The sequence below is a fragment of the Mesoplodon mirus genome (genome assembly GCF_964341445.2).
Source record: "Mesoplodon mirus genome assembly, chromosome: 3".
NCBI lineage: Eukaryota > Metazoa > Chordata > Mammalia > Artiodactyla > Ziphiidae > Mesoplodon > Mesoplodon mirus.
In genome coordinates, this window is record NC_138978.1 from 79,379,461 (window position 1) to 79,406,317 (window position 26,857).

Below are 26,857 nucleotides of genomic sequence, written 5' to 3' on the forward strand. Positions count from 1 at the left end.
TGGAAAGTTTGGGACATACAGAGTCATCAACAAAAATTTAGACAGAGTTTTGATATAATCAAATGTGCGGTTTATAGAATTCATTTGGATTACAGTGGTTCAACTGGTCTTTGCATCTCTCTCTAGGACTGAGGCAAAGATGATTCTAAGGTTTACACTGGACTGATAAGCAAATGGTAACCACTGATAGAAATATGGAAAACAAATAGGAAAGCTAATAGTTTAGTAGAAAGAGGATGTGTTCTATTAGTCATTTTGAGATTGTAGTGATGAGGAGGATTCAAATTTAATTATCTTGGCAAGGAAGTGGAGATGTGGGACTCATAGAAAGAGCTCATAGAGTGATATAAGATTTGAAGGGCAGATGGGTCCGAAGACTTAAGGGTAGAATAGAGCTCTTAGGAGGAAACAAAGAGAAATTTCCCTGAACCACTGAGAGGTTGAAATGGATGGAGATGGGAGAAGAAAAATACAGAATACATGACTTTTCCCCATTATATTTTCACTTAATGCAAGGGTGGAGACAGCATGGGATAGTAAAACAGTACAGAGCTGAAAGTGAGAAAACGCTGGTTTGAGTTCTGCTATGACTTTGTCAAACCATGTCGGTTCCATAGCTTACTGTTTTCTCATCTGTAAGATGGAGACAATACACGTGTTCTGCTACTTCATAGGGTTGATAGCAAAAGAAATATGAAGTATTTGAAAATGTTTAAGAATTTTTTAAAAATTAAGGCATCATTATACTACATACTGTCTAAATACTTTTTGTTTTCCTTATTTCAGAAAGGTATTTAAGATAATATAAGGCAGATGTAGATTCTGGAAAATAACTGGCTATTAAAAATAGAGAATTAAAAAAAAAATTTTAGTTTACTAATTTTTCCTAGAACCAGTTTTGATTTTAATTTGTGGCACACAACATAACACATCACAGTAATTTTTTTTGTTTTACTCCCTTAATGATTAAAAGTGGCTAACAACTTCTTTAACGGTTGGAAGTGCAATGGTATATGCTTGAATGTGATAAGCCTATTTCTTTCTCTACAGATATTTCTTTACTCCAGATAGTTTTTGTATTATTATCTCAGCCTTGAGTGCAAATTTTTTGCCTCTTCATATTTCTTTCCTCATTATTTCTTAGGTCTATATACGTCCACACATAAATAATACTACAAATGCTTAAAGAGCATATTTTCAACATACCAGACATTTTGCTAGGGGCTAGCAAAATAAATGATGTAGATGTAGGAGCTATCAAAGAATGACGTAAAACCTATCACCATAAGACTGCTCTCTATGGCCTTAACAGTAAAAATATCTATTTAATAAGTGTGTTTCTTTCCAGGCTAAACCTGCATTACATTCAAAGTTTCTATGGAAGTGTGAAAATAAGTATTTTGTACACTTCATTCTACTCATATGCAAGCATACTTAACAAAATGATGAAAATGCTTACTTACTCGTACACCTTTAGGTCCTGGATTACCTTCTGGTCCAGCTAAACCCTAGTGTGAAAAAAAGGCATCATCATTATCCTACAGTACTTTTTAAAGAGTTGTAGATAAATAGATTAATAAAAAAGGGCATATAAAAGGTCTCATTTTCACAAGTATAAACTTCAGAACTCTGTATACTTAATGAAGACTATATATATTCAAGGAATTTTAGAATTTCAGAACCAAAAGAGGTATATAATCTATACACGAATATATTTTAGATAGCTAAATAAAGTAGATTAACACATTGTCAGTAACAAAAATTATTTTTTAAGTTATTTCTTATTGGAAAACTGTGTTCTTTTAAAACACTTCTAATTAACTTATCTAAAATACATTTTAGATATATAAAAAGTATAAAAAGTATATAAAATATAAAAATATATTTTATATAAATGTAGTTTTCTAGTATGCTAAATGAATAATTAATTTCAAGAGTAAGTAATCAATTCATGAAAGCCTAAGAGAGAAAATTTGTTCTCTTATTAATCTATATGAAGTAGCTAGAGAAAGTGAGAAATTAGAGGGAAATAAATATGAAATGATTAGAATGAATTTTCACAACAGTATACAAAGACTTGAATCCAGTTCAGATGAAAGTATTCAGATAATGGTATGTGTAGCACTGCCAACTGTGTCCCAAGTGTTTATAGTTGTATTATTAAAAAATGTTGCTTATCATATAGAGTCTTAACTCATACCATTACTTCGTTTTAGTAAGTGGCAGTACTGTAAAATCAGTAGCAGGGCTGTTTTAACATTTTATTAGCCCACTGGGCATTTTAACTTAGAAGGTTCCACTGTATGTTATTCACATCAAACCTGTTTAAAAATCCTACTCCCATTTTAAGCAAAATTTTCTGCAGTAAAATTTTTGAAGGATTTTTACAATTTTGATATTAGAATTTTTGGAATTATTTTGCTATGAGTAATTCATTATTTCATAAAACTAAGCCAATTATCATTTGAACATTAACTCTTGAAATCAGAACATACAATGTATTAACCAAGAGGAACATAAAAAGAGAAGTTTAAATATAGTTACCTCACCTGCCTGCCAGGGTAACCACGTGAACCAATATTACCAGTGAATCCTGGAATCCCCTAAAATGAAAAATAATAAAACAATACAACAAAGTCAAAAGAAACCCAAGGAAACAAAATTGGTGCATTCATAATACCCAAGTTTGGAAAGAATATTTTTTCCATATAAAAATACTAAGGGGGGGCTTCCCTGGTGGCGCAGTAGTTGAGAGTCCGCCTGCCAATGCAGGGGACGCGGGTTCCTGCCCCGGTCCGGGAAGATCCCACATGCCGCGGAGCGGCTGGGCCCGTGAGCCATGGCCGCTGAGCCTGCGCGTCTGGAGCCTGTGCTCCGCAACGGGAGAGGCCACAGCAGTGAGAGGCCCGCGTACCGAAAAAAAAAAAAAAAATACTAAGGGTCCTGCACATTGCTTATCTGATTGAAGTCATCTATTTAAAATGAAAATGAGATAAAATTGCTAAATAAAAATAAACACATTAGATTAGGGACCTAAATGAGACATTGATTATTAGTAATGATAAATCTAGGGTGGAAAAATCCAGTGATACATAACTTTTAAAAAACATATTAGAGAAAGAGTTGGTACGTTTCGTAATAACCAGTATGTTTATGGATTGAACTCCTTCTTGTCTCAGTCATCCTGCAACTCTCCTTAACTATCGGAGCATGAGCTCCAGAAGATAAGTAAATGGATATTAAGTGGTAAATATCTGTACCATGACATAGGTCCATCTAAAAGTTCACATAGCAACTTTGGATGGGAAATTCATTTTGCACTGAGAACTTTGTATGCCTGATTTAAAACAAGGATTGCTCAAGGAAGGCTGATATATGGAGACTCAAAGGCATAAGAAAGGAAACTTGCTGCAGAACTGTGTGGAAAAGTGAGAATACCTCCACTCGCTGTTACTTTCTCCCATTGATATATGATTTATTCATTCATTCATTCAGTTTATTCAAAGTTTAGGTCTGTTAAATAATTTGTGAACCAAGGAAATACCAGAAGAATATGTGTTGAGCTGTCTTTACTTAACCACAAATGGTGACAGCAGTGATAAATTTCATAGATTCTTTATTATGTAAAATTCATTTCCGGTTTGTTGTTTGGAAAAGAGATAATAAAAGACACTAGCTCTTTTGCCCCTCTGATCTGAAGTATAGAGAAGAGTGTTACCTCTGGTTTAATAATAGAAATACTTTGAAATTCCTAAAATTTGGAAAATCTAGAGAAAAAACAGACCAAGAAAAAGGCAAATGGAGCATCATAGTGGAAAGTTTGTGCCCTCCCATTCCATTAGACTTGTAGGCTCCTAATTTGTCCTTCTCTCCACTTTTCTCAGAATCCATCTCTCAGTTTTGTTTTCTCTCATTTCTCCCTGTTGTCTCCCACTTCCTTCCCTTGCTCCAACAATTATCATTTACTTAGCACTTTTTTATGGGTTAATCCTATGCCACCACTTTACATCTACTTTACATCTATGAGATAGATACTATTTTCTCCATTATACATTTGAAGAAACTAAGATACAGAGAAGTTTTGAAACCTGTCCAAGATGGCACAGTGAGTAAGTAGCAGAGCCTAGATGTGAACTCAGACAATCTGACAAAAGTTGTCACGTGTGTGTATGCACAAACACACATATATATACATGTGCACACATACATACATATATACATATACATACAGACACCTATAAATATATATGGCAATGAACAACTTAACACAATGTGAATAAACAGTTGCCTTCTGAGAAGTAACCAAAAATTTTCATCTACATGTAGAGAGATTATATCCTATAAATTTCAGAAACCATATTTATGTACTAGATATTACCTTATTAATATTATATATAATACATATTTTATTCCTATAACAGCATTTATTGAGCACCTATCATGTGCCAAAATTCAAGAATTTTATATGTATTATCTTATTTAATCTGCTCAAACCCTATAAGGTAGATACCATTATCCCTATTTTACAGATGTGAAAAATAAGACATGAAGTGTGTGTCACCAGTGGGAAGTCACTCAGCTAGTAAGTAGAAAGCCAGAATTTAAATCAGCAAGTCTAACTCCAGAGACCACCATTCAAGGCTGCCTCCCTAGTATAGGTTTGAAGTGCAAATAACTTAAAGTAGTACTCTAGGGAAAGCCCTCTAATTATGAGACTTGCCTTCAGTCTATTTACAACTGCTTCCTTTATTCCCCATCCAATTCTAAAACACACAGGCCTATATCCAGACATCCACAAAACCTTATACTTGGGTATGCCAATAGAAAAGACTGAAATAAATTTAAAAGGCTGCTTCTGTTCTGTAGGTTCTGGCTAATGCCAATCACCATCCCTTTCATTAGTTTCCTAGCCAACTTAGGTTAACTGACCTCAATTAAAAAGCAATCTGTTATAAGACATAAATGAAATCTGATTTTGAATGGATTTTCATAGAGGGTGTTAAGACAACATGTAGAGATATAACACATTCCAGCTGCACAGAGAAATACACAAAAGGACACCACTGGATGACTAAATCCTGCCCTACTGGAATAACAGTAAACAAAGTCAATGGGTAAGCTTTCAGCACTCTTATGTGGCACAAACATATTCTAAGCCAACCACACCCTAAATTCACTTGGACAACCAGAGCAGCTCAAAAGAAACTCAAAACAAAGCACTATACCTCAATTCACTCTGCATTTAAAAAATGGCTCACTTAAATCTGTAGATCGAATGGAGGAATTCAGACACAAAGTTATATCTCTAGCCCTGGAAAAATCAGGAATAGTAAACCTGCCCCAATCCCACTTCTCACTCTAAGAATTAAAGCACAGGCTCTGAGTCAGTCAGACTTCACTGAGAGTCCCAGCACTGCCTGCATGGGTCCTCCCTATCCCTTAGTTTTTTTCATTAGTAAAATACAATAATAATATCTAGGTCACAGGATTATTGTGTAGAGAAAAGAGAACAATGTGTAAAAATATATTTAAAAGCAGGGGTAACTGCAATAATTCTTAGTGTTGTGGAGTATTAAATGAGTTAACATATGGAAATATTAAGTAAATAATTATACTACTTGAAGTTCCAGTTAACAGTAGTACAGTTTGGCAACTAATAAAGACTCCGTAAATGAAAGCTCTTATTACTAGAGCTTGCCCAGATGATATAATTACTTTCTTAAGTGTTTGCTGGCCAGTTTATAGATATCTACAAATTTTCCAGAAGGGAATGTCTCCTAGCTAATTAGTTACACTCCTCTTAATGTCCACAGTGTTTCCACAGTGAAAATGCAAAATGATTTTAGTTGTTCCTCACAGTTATCACCAATTTTGTCCTTTTTTCTTCTAGAAATAAATAAAATAGAAAGAACTGATTCCAATAATACATTTTCCAACCTTTAAAACTGATTTCAGACTCTTCTCAAAGGCATACCACCCTCAGAACAATGACACGTATACTAACAGAACTAGGTTATAGAACAGTTGCGAGTAAACTGGGTAGTACTGACAAATGGTCAATTTTTCACTTACTTGTGATGTGTCAGGTTTTCTTCATTGAAATCTACACAGAATTTCTACCAAAGCAGTATTCTAGGGATTTTTTTTTCTTCCCCGGGAACTAATCCCTCCTGCCCTTCTGATTTTTTTTCCCATAAATGCTCAAATGCTTTTCAGCACTCATTTGATCTTCAGGAAACTGAGATTTTACTTGCTACAGATACGTATATCACTTGCCATGTCTAGTAATTAGCAATCTTGAAAAATTGTGCCTCAGGGACTGAAAAGAGTGTATTGTCCCTCTTACATGAATAAAAGAGAAAACCGGTTTTATTTCTTCATTAGCTCTCCCTCAGGGATAATCCATCACTTTTCTTTCTGGAGCTCCCTTTAGGGTTTCCTGAGGCTCTTAGCTAAATCTCCAATAACGATTTGTCACCTTAGTATCTAATCTCCTACCCTTTTCACTGATTTATTCATACTGACCTAGTATATATTCGATTGAAAACAAGAGATATGATTTTATTTCTTCCTATGACATAATGATACATTATTTTATGGTGGGAGAGAAAAGGAATAACATGATCAAAAACTAAATAGTTCCCAAACTATTTTGACTTTTACATATATGTGTATGTGTAGAATGGACAACAAACAGCAGATGTGCCATTCTAATTTGGATTGTTATTAAAATTTATTTGCATTCCTTCATGCAAGGGTAGGGAACTAACAGCTGTGGATAGACTCTGGAAAACAGGAAAGCCCCTGAAACATACAAAAAAATCAGTGCATATGAGTGTGTGTGCATGCATGGATAATCCAGGGACAGGGTACACAGCATTTATGAGATTCTCACAGTGGTTTATGAACAACGGAAGTTTAAGACTGCTGTTCTGGAGCATGTTAGGCAGACAGTGAAAGTCAGTCTAAGATATGAAAAAAACCCACAAGATTTAATAGATAATAAATTAGAAGTTTTTCCTGTACTAAACAGAGTAAAAAGCATTAAGAAAAATTGAAAGAGTTACATGGGGGAAAATAATCTCTCAATGGAGTTCCCTACTGTGTGTCTTTTTCACTGGAGAAGATGCAAGTCTTATAAAGGAAGAATACTTACTTGTTCACCTCGGAGTCCTGGGAGCCCTGGATGTCCTTTGAGACCCTGCAAGGGTAAAGGTGAAGACATACTATGAAAAGTAAACCCATTTGAGCCAAATAACTAACCACAGTTGTCTTTCATCCCAACTTTTGGTTTTCCCATTAATACAAATGTAATTCTTACTAATCTATTTCTTATTAAATGTAATCTTTTAAATTTAATAAAAATTTAATTTTTATTAAATAATAAATTTGTATTAGTAATTCTTAATTAATTTGGAGTATAATTTGAATGACTTATTATCAACTAAAATGGTTACGTAGTATTGAATTTTAAAAAACAGCATCTTTTATAAAAGGCTGGCATCTAGCAATGGATCTGCTAAATTTTGCTTAAGCTTTTTAAAAGTTGGTTTTAGTTCATTAATGCTGAAACAGAATGCCCTCACGCAAATCTGTTTGTAATTATTGAAAAACTGGCAGTTTCAGGCAGTTTCTCTAATCTAAAACACTGTCATAACATTCTATGAATGAGTGAATAAAAAGAGGCTGCTCACAGGTCCATCAAAAGGGATTTATAAAGCTGTCTAAGAAATCAGTAACAAATGTTATATATCAATCATACCTCAATAAAAAAATTAGTAACAAAAAATTCTCCAAATAAGAACCAAAATCAAATCTTAATTTCTATCATTAACACCCAAAGATATAAAAGAGATAATAACTTTTATCCTCTAGAAAGATATTTTATGAGTGAAAGAAAGGAAGCTAAAAGAAAGGAAAGGAAGAAAGAAATAAAGGACACTTTGGAGCATATTTGTACAGCTCTAATCAACAATCAGTAAATCAACCTGCTGTTTACTAGATTTTGGTGTATATAAAAGAACAAGAAAAAGTTCCCTTTTAAAAGAACCTTTTAGGATTTTAAGCAAACCTCAAAAACCTGAAATAAATTATAGTTAGTTTACAAATATCAGAAACTTCAAATTAATGTACTGCAAACTGAAGATAAGTTTTTGGGGTTTTAAGATATAGAGTAACAGAGTGAAAAGAGTCATTCAGGATTAAACCCTATCATGGAGGGTTTATGAACTTGGATTAATGAATTAGAGAAGGAAATGATACTCTGGGACAATGGGGAAATTAGAAGAGGTACCTATTTGAAAAATAAGGAAATGATTTAAGCAGGTTTTGAGGTGATAAACTTAAAACAAAAGTAAATGTTTAAGTAGAGAGGTCTCTTGGGAACCAGAGAAAGACCAGAAATGTAAGAAGGAAAGTTGGAGACAAAAATTTGTGTGTTATCTGTATATGTAAGCATATTTGTAACAAGGGAATAACAGAAGGAAAAAGCAAGAGGGCAGAGGAAATGCCCTGTCCTCTGGGAGCTCTGCTCTTTCAATGATTAGGCTATTAGAGATCAGAAAAGTGGCCATGAGAAAGAAGGGGGGAAAAAGAGGGGGAAAAAGGAACGAAGGCACAAAGAAATTTCACTGAGCCACTATGTACCAGACATTGCACCAGCCACTTCCAAATACCTCACCTAATTCTATGGCAATCCTATGAAGTAGGTATCTTCCTCATTTTTACAGATGAGAAAACTGAGCTCTGAGAAATTAAATGATATGACCAAAGTCATGTAGGTAGTAAGGTGGAATCATGTCAGTTTGACAGTTAGATTTATCAAGAATTGAGTAACCTGCACTTCTATTTACTTAATATGGCTGTATTTGTCTCAGACTCAAATGCAGGCTGTCCTCATTCTCATCAAATGTTCAAACATTAATTTTAGACAACCAAGACAAATCAACAAAAGGAATTTTATATCATAAATCATGGTATTATTAAAGTTACACATTTACCACTAGCATCTTATATACCCACAATTTCACTTAGTTTATACATTTTTAAGATAGCTAAAGACCAGCGTAATTACAAAATAGAAGACGTACATTGTTCTCAGTTGTCCAAATGTTACACAAGATTCTCCAAATAAAATATCCACAAAGCTAAGTTTATTCACTTTTAATAACAGGAAATAAGAAATGTCCTCAGCACTAAGATAGTGGTGGTGGTTCCCTCGGATGAGGCAGCAGCTCTAGAAGGATGGAGTTCCTAAGAGAGTGTCAGGAAGATGAGAAATGAGGAACCAGGGCGAGAGGTACACAGGTAGAGAAACTCTCTGCCATGGGCCTAGTTCCTTTTCTTTTTTTTTTTATTAAAAACTGTGCTTATATATTTACTTACTTGTTTTTATTTCCGTGTAGTGTTGAGTCTAGCTAGCTACATGCTTCCCTTTCTTTGGCCACTATCTGTTTCTCTGACCAGAGTTTCTTCCCTCCCCAGCCCTGGTGAAACAGAATGCAGTGCTGCTACAACTTCTTTAGCTTACTTTCCCTGAAGCAGTTTATAACAGTGAACTAGACATGTTGATCATAATGTCCTCTGAATGTACAACTCCCTCTGAAGAGATTCTTCCTCATCCACAGACTCTAATATAAAGGCAGCACCAAATAGTCATGAGCTCCCTCCTACTCCACCTCAGCCCCAGGAGATGGCATTCTATCTAAGGGAAGCCAATATGAAGTCTGGCCAGTAGCCTATGAGGCCACTTGGAATGGAGAGTTTTGCCTAACAGGGTGAAGCCAGGCCAATCAAATTCTTTTTTAAATTAAGTTCAACAGGAAGGAAGGAAGGAAGGGAGGGAGGAAGGAAGGAGGGAGGGAGGGAGAGAGAATTGATTCAGGTACTTAGCGGAAGCTAGAAAGACTGACAAAGAAAGGATAAGAGGAAGAGAAGAAAGCCAAAGTATGAGTAAAAAATTTAGAGTAAGCAGAAACTATGCTGAGAAAGAAAGTTTTTGTCAGAGGAAAAGCCAGATAACACAAAAGGGCAGAAGCAGAGAGAGGAAATGAGTAGCAGTGCTAATAGAAAAGTACAGTAAAAGATCCACAAACTAATGTTGCTAGATACTCAGTGCTGCTTTGAATCAGTGCCCGTCCCCACGAGGCTAAATCATATTACGGTACCATTTTTAGATTCAATGGGTCCCTGATTTCCCTTAATGCTGTAGAGAGGATTGAAATAATTCTCTCTTCCTTGGGATAGCCTAAGTCTCCATTTTTTGCAATCAAAAGAGCTGAAGTGAAACAAAATGGTTTTGGTTTGGTTTGGTTTACTACTACTAATAATGAAAAGACCAAGCACACTGAGCTCTAGATCCAGTTTTGCCACTAAATAGCTATATCATGAGTTTCAAAGTCTTCATCTGTAAAATGACAGCAATGAATTAAACTACCGCTAATTCTCCTTTTAATTGCCAGCATTCTGCAATTAGTTGGATCTGTTAAAGTCACTACTTTTTTTTTCACCTTTCATTGAATGAAAAACAAAGGCATTTATAAGAGTCAATTCAGGCTTTGAGGCATTGGAAGAATTCAAGTAACACTGATGTACCTATCAGAGAAAAAACAGATTCAGGCTCCCATGCACGTATGACCTGAAACAAAGATGGGGACTCTGGGATGAGCAGAATGGAAAGAGAATGGGTCAGGTAGGAGGCTATTATGAGAGTCTAGGAGAAAGATGATTATAAATTAGATTTGAGGGCAAAGTTAGAGATGATATATATGCCCCTTAAAGAGTTTAAACTTAAGCTCCTGAACTATTTTATTCAATGTGGTATCCCTAGTGTCTAGAACATAGTAAGGGCTTGTTAATTAATTGATGGAAAGATTTGGATGAATAAATGAATTGATGTAAAGACTTAGAGGAATTTGAGGGTTACTTGGGGGAAAATAGATTCTAAGTATTCAATATGATATCTCAATTCTCTTAATATTCAAATGAAGGCTAATAAGTGGGAGAAAAAATATCTTGTTATTTTTTCAATGTAATAATATTTTACTGTAATATACTGGAGTTAGCACCACTATTGTATAAAAGCCTCCATTTATTCCCTAATTTGTGACTACAGGTCTCATTTATTTTCTACTTAAATACTCATCTGTAATATTTTAAAAAACAAAGGGAATAAGTTCCTGGGAAGAATGCCTACATTCAAGCTTTGGCATAGCTCCAATCTAAGGACCGGACACTTTATTTTTAATTTTTAAAAAATTTTTTGGCCATGCCGCGCAGCATGTGGAATCTTAGTGCCCCAACCAGGGATCAAACCCACGTCCTCTGAATTGGAAGCACGGAGTCTTAACCACTGGACCACCAGGAAAGTCTCCCTGACACTTTACTTTTAAAAATTTGTTTATATTGTAGTCTTTTGAAAATACTATTTCAGTCATTGTTCTTCCTATACTCACACAGGAAAAATAACAAAAAAGGCCGAGTTACTAACAATGTATGATTTTTCTCTGATAAATATACTGAAACTGATGTAAACACATTTCTTAAGGAATGCCAATAGAAAAATGTACAAGTTCTGTTTTAGAACAGATTAAAAACTCATTATAATGAGTTACAGGGTTGTTTCAATTTTTGTTGTGATGTAAATTTGCCTTGCCAATAATTCCAGTAATAAAAGGGGTTTAGAATCTAATTTTAATATAGAGATTTTAATTTTAATACTTATTTTAACAACAATTTAAACCCTAACAAATATGTTATCAACAGGTGACCACACAGGACCAAAAAAAAAAAAAAGATACAATTGAATCAAAATCAGAAATATTAAGGGATGGAAAAGAAACAAACTTCAAATATATATCTGAACTACCCCCAAGTAATTAAAATTTGGATACATAAGTAAAATGTTTATCCATAAGGAAAATAGTGGTACCATTTACACACAGGGCCATCCTTGCTTTGCAGGGTACTAGAGGACCATGAAACTGACCATATAAGCTGAAACCATGCCAAGCAATCTTAATAATGGGAAAAATTGCAATTGTTCTGTGACCTTTAAAAATTTTTGTCAAAATGTTTAGAAGTCTCACTGTCAGTTACCTTTGTATAGGGAAATGAAAAATATATTAAATATTAATTTAGTACAGTGTAATTTAAAACATTAGAAAGAGTGAGAAATTAAAGTTCCATCTCTTAGAAAAAATTTATGAAGAGTAGTTTGAACAGTGCTTTTCTTGTATAAATAACCATACAGAGCAAGCATATATTCTATGTTTTGTCAAACTGTCATACTCCTTTCTAAGTGTGGGTCAGCTCCCACCATTTCATCCTTTGCACCTTCAATGTTATGAAATAGCTCCAAGAGTTCTAACGTGAAGGTTTTTTTGCTGTTGTAACCTCCTCTGGGACATGCCTATCCTATTCATCACAACCCTTTCCTCTTATGTCAAAAAATTTGCCTTAAACAAAAATAATAAAAAGTTCGCCTTGGGCTTCCCTGGTGGCGCAGTGGTTGAGAGTCCGCCTGCCGGTGCAGGGGACACGGGTTTGTGCCCCGGTCCGGGAAGATCCCACATGCCGCAGAGCGGCTAGGCCCGTGAGCCGTGGCCGCTGAGCCTGCGCGTCTGGAGCCTGTGCTCCGCGACGGGAGAGGCCCGCGTACCGGGAAAAAAAAAAAAAAAGTTTGCCTTTACCAAGTTCCTCTGTCTGCATATGTAGAGTCTCTCAAATGGCAGCAGAGCCCCAGGATCAGCTCTTTCTTCTATAACTCCATTTATATTTGATTCTAATTTCAATTTCTGTGTTATCCGTATTTATTTCATCGTACTTTCCATCTTTGTTGACCAGTTACTTTTTTTGATTATCCATTTGTGTAAAATGCCACATGAGTTTATCAGAGAGAAGGAAGCAAGACAGCTACACACTCTGCTGTCTGTGCATGAACTAACAGATGTTTCGTGTACAATCACCAACAGATTGTGAATGAAATGATGTGACCGATCACTGATCTTGATGCATATTTACTATTTATCTAGTGACTTGTAAGCTGAAGAGCCAGTAGCAAAGTTTATACTTTACACAGCTAATCACAGCGTGATTAATCTGAACCATGTTGTTGGGAGACTGGTGTTATTAAACCGTGTTAAGTGAAATTTGTGCATATTGGAACCATGCAAAGTGAGGAATGCTTGTATATATGTATTGAAAAGATTCTCGATGATATAATCTCTATGTTGTCAACTTCATATATAAATGATTTTCTTCTTTTAACAGTTCTTTCCCCCACTAAATGCGAAGGACTTATATTCACTGAGATAAAGATTTTTCCTACAGGGCTTCCCTGGTGGCTCAGTGGTTGAGAATCTGCCTGCCAATGCAGGGGACACGGGCTCGAGCCCAGGTCTGGGAAGATCCCACATGCCGTGGAGCAACTAGGCCTGTGAACAACAACTACTGAGCCTGCGCGTCTGGAGCCTGTGCTCCGCAACAAGAGAGGCCGTGATAGTGAGAGGCCCGTGCACCGTGATGAAGAGTGGCCCCTGCTTGCCGCAACTAGAAGAAAGCCCACACACAGAAACGAAGACCCAACACAGCCAAAAATAAATTTAAAAAATTTAAAAAAAAAAAAGAATTCTGAGATTTAAAAAAAAAAAAAAGATCTTTTTCTACATATGAGAAAGTATCCCCTATGGCATAAGACAACTTCTCTATTATCACTCTGCTTTTCTATCTTGGGCCTCCTTACATAAACTTTAGGTTTCAGAAAGGTAGGAGCATTTGCCTCTAGAATCCACAGAAATGCCAAAGAAATTCTGGAGACTAAGTGATTTGCCTCTGGAATTCTCCTTCTTAAAATCCTTCAGTAGCTCTCTACCATATGATAAATGCTTTACCATGGCATACAAGTTCCTTTATAATTTGACCCCTGAATGTCCCTCAAACTTTATCTCCTGACACCTCCTGCCTAACACTCCATAACCCCAAAACAAGGAACTGCTCTTGCCTCCAAGCCTTGGTTTATGTCATCACCTGTGTGTAAACAGCATACATGTCTACTAACTATAGTATCATTAGGATAACTTGCATCCTCCTCAAGATGCAGCTCAGATGTTGCCTCTTTCCCTGTTCTCTAAAAACTCCCCCACCTCCAGTGCCAAGAAGTTTAAGGATCCCTCAGCCATTGCTATAAAAATTTTCACATCTTAATCATTGTACTTGTTATAGCATAATATACTTTTGTGATTTACTTTAGTATCTATTTCTTTTTTTAGACAGTAGGCTACTTGAAGGCAGGAACTATATACCTTGTTTACCAATACTGGTTTCCTGAATGAACTGTAGGACAAAAGGATGTGATTAAAACAACTGCAGCATTCCAGAGGTAGTGACAAATTTTATCTCAAAACTGCTCTTTTGTTTGAAGCAACTTCCTTGTATCTTTTGCTTCTGTCTAGTCTCAGGAAGCTGAGGCAAAGGTGGGCTAACCTTATACATGATCATGTGAAAGGCAACATCACTGAGACATTAGTAGCAGATTAACTAGTTCTACTCCCCTACCTAAATGGGATGAAGGGTGTTTGGAGCCAGAGGACCAAGGCAAAATAAGACAGGTGAGAAGGGTCACTGACTTGAGAAGCAGCCCTTGAGGAGGAAGATAACCACTAGCACCAGGTGAAAGGGCACAGTCAATTAAACTTACGAGCATCAATGTTCATTCACTGACTAATAATATGTGCTTGCTATGGGCTGAAATACCACAGTGAAAAAATATAGACCTTGCACTTAAGGACTCCTAAATCACTCATATATTTCCCTTTAGCCCACTGCTACTGCACTGTTATCTGAAAGCCAGTATTAAATTGTCCTTTTCCATAATGTAATAATAGCATTCCTTTACAGATCAGGTGATTCCAAGTATCTAATAAAATCTGTCAAACACTACAGGACTCATATGTCAGCAATGCCTTGAGGAAAACAAACAAAGGTTTGTAGCCATGTTTTGGTCAAAATAACCAGGGAAACCTATGGCAAACTAGAGAAATAGTGGTAAGACACCCATAGCTGATTGAAAAAGAAGCCTTAAGCAAGAATTCAGAATGAGATAAAAAAAATCAACAACCATGACCATGTAAGTACTACTTGAGGTAAGACAATAAAGGCAATAAAGTTCCTGAAGTTTTAAGAATAGGGAGTTTAACTGTTTTCAAAAAAATTAAATAGAAGAATGATCCCAGGTAACTGGAGAGATTGAAGAGAATTAGAGAATGAATACCACACAGACCTCTCTATTCTACCCACCTCCCCTTCCTCTTGGAACCCTCATGCACACAACAGACTCCTAGTCCTACCCACCTCTGTCCCAAACTCCTCACAATATTGACCCATTAACCTACATTAATTAGTACTCAGTTTTTACCTTGGCCCCATCAGCTCTAGTTGTAGTCCTTCTCAACTAGTTCTTGTGGAGAAAAAGTATGACAAACTATTCTCAAAATGGTGCTAAATGACCGATAACAGCTTTTTCTGAGAGCACAGACATTTTTTTTTTAAACCTTCTGGGAGCTGAAATACTTTCAGCCAAATGAATTTATCATTAATGTTAGGATGTCAATCACAAGAGGAAAATATCTTTGGATGAAGGAACGCTTTCCAAGTCCCACAGAGTACACCACTTTGGTAGCCACGGGCTTGCCTGTGAGGGAGTTCAGTATGTGTTGCCTTGTTCTTAGCTTCCCCTTCCATTAGTGGAAATGGCAGAGTGCAGAGTAGATGGTCACAGTGGTGACAGCACAGCCCCTAAGCAGCAGCTTTTATGTTAGACTTTCAGTACTAAGCCTGAACTGTGAACCAAGCAAAGTAAAACAGATTTTTACAGGAATATTGGGCAGGTGAGAAGATGATCTATAGTGTTAACTACGGAACATAAGAATTCCCCTTATTTCTTTCTCCAGGCATGGATTTTATTTATATTGTTGTTCTCATCAACATTCAGTATTGCTGTACTTCCTTAGTACTGTCCTTGCTTTAAATAGATTATGAAAAGCTGTATAGGTTTTGAGTGACTGATAAATCATAATGCATTCCACTTGATTTTTTCAGCTCTTCTTTCCCTTCCAACTTTATAAAGATGTTAACTGTGTACCTCCTATGTAATGGAAAGATTTTTTTAACTGAAATAATTCCATCAAACTAGAATAAGAATTCACTGATTTATAATTACTAAAAGTATAGTAGCTGAATTTTTTGACATTCAGAAAAATATTGGCATACATTATTCATAATAATCTATTTTAAAATGTGCACCTCATATTTCACAATTGTTCTGAGTTATGCCTTCATTCTAAGATGTGCTTAACTGCTCTCATCTGGCTTATCCTCTCGATCCCAGAAAAATTTCTTCAATTGAAATCGCTGTTAATGTTCTTACAATTTTAAAAAGCAGATTTCCAATAGTAACGTAGCAACTGATCAGCTATATTTAAAAACCAATTTAAAAATTCATCTGGAGTCCAAGCTCAGAATTATGACTCCTGTGTTCCAACCAACCCAGCATGCACTCTGGATCTAACTTATCTGATTTTTGGCACAAATTTAAACATTTAGTGGGAAGTGAAAACATACTTCAGTTCCTGGTAAATAAGAGTTATATTAAGGTGGCTAAGTTGAGGCAATGTAACCAATCAATCTGGGGAAATACACAGCTTGTTAAAGTGGTAATACTGTTTTTTTTTAAAAAAAGTCAAGGTGTGAATATTGATTTCAGATTTTTTTAAAAGAAAAAATTCAAGGACCTTTCCTTATGAAACCCCCTGATTTCATTCTTATCTGTCCCTCTTCAGAGAGAAGCACTATCTTTTTTTTTAATGTTCATGATTTTATACTTTTATATAAATACAATGTTTCACTGTTGAGTAAAGCATAAATTTCTGTAAGTTGTTTTGATAATGTTGTCTTTTTGCATGTTTTTGAACTTTATATGTATTATACTATACAAATGCTTTGAGGCTATTTCTTTTGTCAATGTTATATTTTTGAGATTTATACATGTTGCCATAAATAGGTAGATTTAGTTTGTTCATTTTAGCTGCTGCATAGCGTTACATTTTATGAATCTATCAAAATATATCCTTTAAAATTTAAATATATTGGGGTTTCTACTGTTTTGTTTTCATAAACAATGCTGCAAGTAACATTTTAAAATTTCTTCTTGTGTATGTGTGTTAGAGAGTTTCTCTAAGATATATACATATGAGCAGAATTACTAAGTGTTAGGTAGTGTGCATCTTTACCTTTCCTAGACATGCCAAATCGTGCTCCAAATTGGTTGTTCCAGGTCCATCAGCAGTAAATGAGAATTACTGTTGTACCTCATCTGGCCAAAAGTAGGTATTTTCAGACTTTAAATATTTGACAATTGTGAAATGATACCTCATTGTTTTAATTTCATTTCCCTTATTCCTAGTAAGGTTAAATATCTTTTCACATATTAAGTGACCAATGGATTTGCTGTTTTGTGAACTGCCCATTTTTCTATTGGGTTATTGATTTCTGTGTATTCTTTACATGTTCTGGATGCTAGTTCTTTGTTAGCTACATGTGTTACAAATATTTTTTCCCAGTCTGTGGCTTGTATTTTCACTATTTGTGTTGTACCTTGTTGTGAAAAAAAAAAAGCCTTATTTTTAATATAGTAAATTTATTCATCTTAAAAAAAAAAGTCAAGGGGTGAGAGATAAAAGGGAAAAAGGCAGAAGCGGACCAAAAAATCTACTGAAGAGTGAATAAAAATATTGCTGCTGATTTACTTGCTTTGTTATTTCTATCTCAATATTACTTCTAGTTTTCAGAACATTTTATATTAATCTTCTGTTTATTTATCTCAACAGTTTCCATGAGTTGTCTATATTTCTACACACAACTTTCTTGCAGCCACTTCAAAGATTACTTAAAGAATTGTAATATTTCCAGATACTTCCAGAGAAAAGGAATAATGATGTCATTATTACCTGTCATCCAAAACTACATTTGTTCCCTTGGCTTTCAGGAAAGAACAAAATTTTACTTCCCCTTGCATTCATGTTTGAGGTAGTCAGAAGTAATCAAACTCACATATAACAAATATTGGCATAATAAACTAATACATGGGGAAACAGTACTTGAAGTTATTAAGAGCACAGTCATGTCAAAGATGCCTGGATTTGAGCCCTAACTCTGTCAATTAATAGTCATGTGGCCTTGGATAAATGACTTAACCATTTTATACCTCAATTAACTTATTTATGACACAATGAACATACTATCTGTCTCAATGGGTTGTTTTTAAGATAGAAAGATACAGGGTTCAGCAGATAGACTATAATATTACACATAAGAAAGGAGCTGTTAATATTTACCATAATAGTTATAATAATTCAAAAATAGTTTGATAGATAAAATATGTAATAAACTTCATATTAATCAAATCCCAACTACCTTATTCATCTTTTATAATAATCCCAGACTGTTAAAAGCACAGTGGATTCAGTATCAGCAAGTATTATCTCTTGATCCTGCTGTAACTCTGAGTGACCCTGAGCAATTCTCTTAACCTCTCTGGGCTTATCTTAGAGTTATCACTTACAGAATGAATACCTTAAGTTCTTGTCTTGACTTTAAGAATTCATGTAGCATTTTAGGGGTAGAACTGAAAGGATGAAGGAGTAGAAGTCCCTAGGTTATAACTAATATGAACTTTTATTCTAGGTACTCCTAGAATGGATCCTGTTTGCAGGAAGTAACTCTGAGAATGACCTAGGTGGTTCAAAAAATGAATCAAAATTAGTAAATTCCATAAATAATCAGTCTGGTCCTTCTGCCTTTCATACAAACCACAGGAACAGAAAGAGTCTACCAAGCTCATTGTGAGAGTACTTCTACTGCACATTCATATTAAAGTAAGACATGCATGTAGATAGTGTGATAGAAACTTGTTCCAAGCCTGCTATGTGGAGAATTAGTTTAGGTTTAGATTGAGCCCCTATGTCTGTTTCCTGCAATACTTGTTTTTAAAAAATCTATATACAGTTTCCATTATTAGACACACTCTGAAAAGAGGGAAAGCATTCTCAGAAAAACTACAAAATCATCTCAAATATTTCAACACTGTATTGAACTACTATCAAAGCATAGTGAACCATGGATGCTTCATTTATCAGAAAGTAATTTGGTTTCTAAATACTTTCAACTAAACCTTCTCTAGAGAAAATTCAGCTATAGTTGCTAACTGATAACATAGCAAGATCCCTGACTTCTACAATGTCTGTTTCTACTTGTTAACAACACAAGCCAGATTTTAAAAGTTTAAAAAACTGTGTAAGAGAAAAGAAGTCTGTGAAAGATATGCATCCATGACCCAGTTTGTTTAACTTAATGCTATTTCACTTTACTAGACTTATACAGACCAAAAATAATATATTCTCAATATTTTAAAATACCAATGGGCCAAGGCTCATATAATATGTGCTTAAGTCCTTGGAAGATAATATCTTCCGCTTTAAGTAAGTAAAACTTCAAAGTTAAAAATGATAATCTGCTCTAATAGTTAAAATCAGTCATTTAAAGTTTTCTCTATAGTATTTCTTTATATATTCCTCTATATAATCACGACTCAAGCTTTATTTATCAATAATTTTTCCCTTTCTGGAATGCTAATTTCATGAACCATGGGCATTATTAACCTTGGAAAGTAATGATTAGTTTGCTTTTCTCTCATACACAGTGGCATTCTTCAGGATGCAATAGCTGTATATTTAATATCAAATACAATTTATTAAGGTAATTTTCATATGAGATTTTCTTTGTTCGATGCTATTCATCAGTACAGTTTCCTCAGAGGTACACTTAGCAGTCAGAGGTATACTAAGTAGCATTAATCAGACAGATTCATGACTGTATGTCAAGACCAATTCTGGCAGAAACGATCACTCTGCAGTTTCATGGAAGCAACCAACAACCTCAAAGGAGTTGTCAGATTCTAAGTACTATCTAGGATGAAGACTAGTCTAAATGCCATAAGAATAATGGTGTGGTATGGTCATGGGAGGAAAAATACTCCATGAGATAAAAACCTTTTTAATCAATTTACAGTTGTGCCCTGTAGAAGGGATTATGAAGGGAAGCAAACAAGGTCAGGATTCTTTCCAAAACCAGATAAATAGCTGATGGTTAACAGTTATTAATGGCTTGCTATTTTTCTGACACTCTATTGCATGGATTATCCCATTCCATGTTCCCAACAGCTCCTTGTGAAGTGGGTAGTATTATCTTCACATTTTACACATGAGGGAACTAAAGCTTAGGTTAAGCAACCTGCCCAAGGTCGACAGGACCTAGAAAATGGCAGATGGAATTTGAACAAATTAACCAGAGCCAGAAAACCATCTCCAATCTAAATCTCCCAAGAGGAAAAGAATATGACACATTAAGACATCAACATAGCTCATTATTAAGTGTATTTAGGCACCCATATCAAGTCAAATACTGCCCTCCAATATTTTGGGGCCTTTAATACCTTAGACAGAAATTTTGTATCTTCTTCATCCCCTGTAGAAAATCAACAACTCAGCGTTTGAGAAAAAGACAAGCTGAATATATTGAGAAGAATTTACACTTGTGTTAATTCAGGAAACTGCACAGCATATTTTATGAAATAATTATAGCAGCTGGGTTACTATTCCTTTTTACCTGAGAAAAAGCCAACTCATATGCATATGACTACTATTTTTTTACTACCTATCCCCAACCCTCACTTCTACTCTATTTATGTTTCAGGCCTCACCTTCATGTATATATCATGGCAGAGCTTATTATTTCCTAATAAAATTAGAAACTCTTTAAAAAAAAAAGCCAAGTATTTTACTTACATCCAAGTGTACCTCACTTTGGATATATAAAAGTTACAACGTGACTTCAAAGTTTTAGAAGTTATTGCCCTAATAAAAAAAGAGAACTCCAAAATTCTATCAGTGACTTTCTCCTACATGTGAATTTTGTCCCCATCATTATCTGAAGGGTTTTCTTTTATTTTTCTTAAGACCCTGTCTTTGGTGGGCACCACTTTCCTGGCTTAGGACAGCACCCTAATTCCTATCACTGAGGAAAGGAATTTAAAACATTGACTTTGGACTCAACTTCAGAATGAGATCTTAGGAGCTGAAGAGCACCCAGATCCACATGGCACCCAAATACATCAAAGTAAAACTACATCTTACCTTAACACCTTGCATACCAGGGGGCCCCATTAATCCAGAAAGACCTTGATCACCCTAAGAACAAAACACAAACAGAGGTTTAATATTATGAAAGAGAATTGAAAATTATGATACCCTTGCTTCAGGATTTCATCTTGGACGTCCAGATCTTACTGCATTCATTTCTGATCTCCTCTATCTGGCTCAAGGTCCACCTCGTTTCTGGGACTGTTTGAGACCTTTTCTGAGGCCCCCAGCCCTTATCTCTTCTAGTGCTGATTACCTGGACGGTACTTCCCCACCTCTAAGGCCCTGCTTCTTTTTCTCTGATGTCCTTTTCTCTAGGAATGTTCTTACGTCCCAAATTCTCATCTTTCCCAAAGTTTACCGTGCTTTAAAAATGTAAAGGAGTCTACTTAAAAATTCTACCAGTGCTTTGTGAGGCAGCTGTGGACAGTTCAGGCCTGCCCTTCTAGGTGAGGCCCTGCAGCCCAATGGGACTCCCACGTGGAACCTCAAGGCACGGCTGGGGGGTGGGAGACAGGACTGGGCTCTCGTCATGCACCAGGGAAAGGGGGTACTTCCGTTTCTGGGGCTGCAGTGAAGACTTATTGGGAGGACCATGTGTTTGACTTCACAGACCCAACGTCGCAAATTAGGGCCTTCTGTCCCCACACCCCAACCCCTTCCCCCAAATGTGATGAAGGCCTGCGAACAGTGTAGGAAGGAGAAATTATACCAGTGAGGGGGAAGGAGTGTCTGTGGTGGGTAGAATGGACAACGACATAGAGGAGGCTGTGTGAATTGACAAGGATGAAACATGTCAAAGTGGAATGGGGGTATAATCTTAAACCAGTTTACTCGTGGTACACTTCTTCTTTGCCTCTGTTCCTTTCCCTCTTCCTGCTGTGACAAAGTTACTGTGCATGAAAAAAAGTATGTTCTTTGAAAGAAAAAAAGAGTACTTAGCTAATAACCCTAAATAAATTTGTTAATGACTGTTTAGGCACTATTTAATTTTCAGTGTATTATCTACTTTAATAAGTCATCAAATTAAACAATCAGAAGGAAAAAGGATGTTTCTGATTAACTATAAAGTGCTTTTCCATATGTTTAGTATTTTAATGTTTTTTTGCTCAGTGTTTTATTAGGATGGCTTCCATTTGTTATGGGATGATGGGTTTATATATATATATATATATATATATATATATATATATATATATATATATATATATATATATATTTTACACTTATTTCTCTGATAGAAGGAAAAGAAAACTGCACTAGGAAACAGGAGACTGGAGGCTCATCTCCTACTAGCTCTAATCAAGGGTAGATCACTTGATTTCCCTTCAAAGTTTCTCCATCTGAAAAGTGAGAATAATATCACACTTGTCTTGTGGGAAAGGAAAAATTACCACTATTTAAAAGTTATCTTCATTTGCCATTGAGGTCCCACAAGAAATTAAACACTGAGGTGTGCTCTATGAGAGGTGTTACTTACTGGATATTACATGCAGGACTAGAATATGCATTGCTTTTATTGTTTCATCACTGACTATATATTTATTGTAAAAATCGCTAAATGTTTAAAAATAAAATTCAATTGTTTCCCAATCCCCCAATACTCACACCAATTTAATGTTTGTATTCTATTTATTTGTATTTATATTGTATATGTATAAATATCCTGCCTCCTCAGTAAAACTGAACCTAATTGTATGTAAATATAATTTCTGAGAAATTGTTTTTAAATGTTACCATTTTAAAAATGTCTCATTTTGAAAGTTGGATTTCACTTAAAGCTCAATGAAAACATTCTATTAAATCCTATATCTTACCATTTCTCCTATATAGTATTGACCACAGTTAGTATATGAGTAACTCAAAAAGTTAAAAAGAAAAACAAAACCCACTGACATACTTCCAAGTCACAACTCACAGGCTGAATCACCCTGTATTTTATACAGATACTGTACACATACTGATCCACCCTATATTTTGTACAGAGAAGCCACAAGGGAAGATAAAAATAAGCATCTGATAAAATCTGAATGCATAATTTGGGGAGTTTATTTAAAGCAGTCACCAAAAGAGAGTGGATGTCTAATTTCTCAATTTTAAGAAATCAAATGTTTTATATTTAGAGATTTTTAAAGATGGCATTTATGTTTCTCAGATTGCAGAATTTTTTCCTTGTTAATAATTAAGGGACCAATGAAAATACTGTTTCTAATAATAAACTTCCATTCCTTTTCTAAATTATTTAGATTCAGTGAACTCAGTTCCAACACAGCAATGAAATTCTTACAGTACTAGATTAAATTTGAGGATTTAATTGCTAGTATAATATCCATTAATGTGATGTAATTTTTCGTATGTTTACAAGAGTTTCTGTAAACCAATTAAAGGATAAGATTTCAACCCAGTAACCACAAAAATTATTCAGGGATTTTAAATTTTGTGAATGTATACTACATAAACAAAAACATCCTATAATTGTATCACATTCATCAAGTGCATGTCTAAATAAAGCTTCCCAGATATATACCTAAATACTTGACTTGTATTCATCCTCACTGGAAAACAATACCTTCCTCTTAATAAAGATTTTCGCTGCTATCTTTACTTTGAAACATTAGTTTCTTTTTATCTAAATGCGTATGTGCATTTGAGCGCATTATGATAAAATAAAAAGCATACTGTACTGAAAGTCAGAAAACTTAGATACATCATTAATTCATCTACTTGCTATCCACTTAAATTCTATGAATCTTGTTTTCTCAATTGGAAAAAAGATAATGATGACCGCCTCCCTCACTGTTACTGTGGGACTTAAACAAGATAAGTATGTAGAACTATTATAGAAATAAAGGTGTAAAATGGCATTAGAATTTACAATGGCATCCATACTAACAGCAACATTTTTGAGGTTAGGACCAAAAGTATCTTGTTCTAATTTTTTGCCCCATCTGTTCCTCGTTCACAGGTAGCACAAGGGCATGACAAAGTAGACACTCAAAAAAATTAATGGTATGATTTAAAGTGAAAAGCTGAGCTGATAATACTGTTTACTTGATTCTTCAAATATTTCTTCCTTCATTAAAATCCAAGTTATCTATATATTCTGTCTGAAATCAAGTAAAATCTACATTTAAAAAAGATAAAAATGATTTTTAAAAGCTTGAAATATATCACCATGATTGTATTTCATGGACGAATAATTACCTTTTCTCCAGAAACAGCATGACCTGGGGAAAAACCTGGATCTCCTTTGGGGCCCTAAATAAAACAGTTATAAAACACTTGATGAAACATAAACTACATATATCATACTTCTTTGGTTGTATGCATTGTCAGATGCTACACACATTATATGGTATTGAATAAAATTACGTATTTGAGATGTACAAGGATTATTTAACTTTTTAGTATATATTTCACTTATTCTTAATTTTAAATGTTGAGAAGATTCCTAGAAATTCCCCAGACATACCTGATTTTTCTAATCAATAAAGTTATACTATGATTGAAACATCTTTTTTTTATAGGTAACTCTTGTCACTTTTACTTTTTTAATTAATTTTTATTGGAGTATAGTTGCTTTACAATGTTGTGTTAGCTTCTACTGAACAGCAAAATGAATCAGCCATATATATACACATATCCCCTTCCCTTTTGGATTTCTCTCCCATTTAGGACACCACAGTGCATTAAGTAGAGTTCCCTGTGCTATACAGTATGTTCCCCTCAGTTGTCTATTTTATACATAGTATCAATAGTGTATATGTGTCAATCCCAATCTCCCAATTCCTCCTACCCCACCCCTTTCCCCCTTCATATCCATACATATCCATACATTTGTAGAGACGTGGATGGACCTAGAGAGTGTCATACAGAGTGAAGTAAGTCAGAAAAAGAAAAGCAAATATCGTATATTAACGCATATATGTGGAATCTAGGAAAATGGTATAGATGACCTTATTTGCAAAGCAGAAATAGAGATGCAGACGTAGAGAACAAATGAAATATCCTTCTTCAAGGGAACTACATAAAGGCTCTATTAACTTTTCCATTTTTGTGACATATTGAGTTATAATTCCTATTTTAGCATGGGAAAACTAGTTATTTTTAGTAAAAGAAAACCACTTATAATAATTCTCAAAATTTTAAAACATCATTCCAAGTTTAAATATTTTCCAAAATCTTGCAATGTACATGCATTACTTTTATAATAAAACAAAAATAAAAAACCCTCTAACTGCCAAAATTCTTTTTATTCTGTTATAAAAAGATTTTTTTCATACTTTGGGAATCTTTATCTTTTATATATCAAGAGAAATATGACATTATGTTTCAACCAAAATTTTTAGGTACAATAGTAAAGTATTCTTTCTTTCTTATTATGCATACTAGCAAAACATCTTTTATATTTCATGCTTCATGAAATACAGAATTGAGATTCTTTATCATTCAAATTCTGACTTCATTACCATTCTGAGCTAATAATAATTTTCCATTTCTAAATGTTATTTTCACCCTATGTGAAGTAAGGAAACAGTCATGTCTTCCTTCACATATTCAGGGATACTTTTTTTTTTTTCTTTCATTCCACAGATATTTATTGAACAACTTCCTGAACACATAGGGATGAACAAAACAGGTAATTTATCTGTTCTCTTTAGGCTAACATTCCAGTGTGAGAGAAAAAAAAAAGAATAAATGGAAATTTTTAAAAATACAATTTCTTGTATAGATAAGTGTCAGGAAGAAAGCAGCAGCTGGGGAAGGGAACTGTGACCAGCTGGGACACAGAGGGCTCTTTTCTTGGGTGCAGTGGGAGGAACCGTCCCTGAGAAGGTGATCTGACCAGAGAATTGAAAGAGGTAAGGGAGGGAGTTGTAAATATATCTGAAGGGAGATCACTAAGAGCATCCCCAGCAGAGAAAAGAGTAAGTGCAAAGGGCCTGAGGTTTGTCTAAGAAACAGCAGGTTGCCCGAAGTAACAGGTGCTAAGTGGAGAGAAGCAGGCGAGCACTTCAGAGAGACAAAAGCGGCCAGAACACAAAAAGAATTATAGGGCCTTATTTGTGGTTTGGCTTTTACTCAGATCTGTCTTCACTTTTAACAAGATACCACTGGCTGTAGTGTTGAACAGACATTATGGGGGTTCCAAACTCAGAATACATATTGAAGGCAGAGCCAACATAATTTCCAGGACGAGAAGTGAGAGAGACAGATTGGCATCAAGTCCACGTACAATGGGAAAACAACAAAGATGGAAAAGATTGGGGAGAACAGTAGGACTGGATGACAGCTGTAGTTCTCTCTCAGACATGTTAAAGGCAAGGTGTCTCTTAGATTTCTAAGTGGAGATACTGTGTGTGCTGTTGGATGCTAAGGCTGGATATCAAAAGTCACCAGAATATAAATTGTATCTGAAACCATGGTAAAGGGTGAGACTACTGAGAAAAAGTGTAAATATAGAGAAAAGAAGAGGAAGGAGGATGGTTCACTAAGTATGTTCTAATATTTAGAAATTGGAGGAGGAAAGACAGCAAGAGAGAATGAGGTGACATCATGTAAATTGAAAGGCAAACAAGGTGATTGTGGAGCCTCCAAGTGTAGAG

The 26,857-nt window shown here is 35.0% G+C and overlaps 1 protein-coding gene across 3 annotated transcripts in view; it reads right to left on the reverse strand.

The window, feature by feature from the left end:
* COL24A1 (collagen type XXIV alpha 1 chain) overlaps nucleotides 1-26,857 on the reverse strand; it is a 389,096-nt gene that overhangs the window by 308,690 nt on the left and 53,549 nt on the right. For all 3 annotated transcript variants that reach the window (XM_082612777.1, XM_082612779.1, XM_082612778.1), the window contains exons 6-10: nucleotides 24,456-24,509; nucleotides 21,246-21,299; nucleotides 7,157-7,201; nucleotides 2,550-2,603; nucleotides 1,464-1,508 (exon numbers count right to left, since the gene is read on the reverse strand). In XM_082612777.1, coding sequence (XP_082468903.1) covers nucleotides 1,464-1,508; nucleotides 2,550-2,603; nucleotides 7,157-7,201; nucleotides 21,246-21,299; nucleotides 24,456-24,509 — 252 coding nt within the window. The remainder of the gene's footprint in view (nucleotides 1-1,463; nucleotides 1,509-2,549; nucleotides 2,604-7,156; nucleotides 7,202-21,245; nucleotides 21,300-24,455; nucleotides 24,510-26,857) is intronic.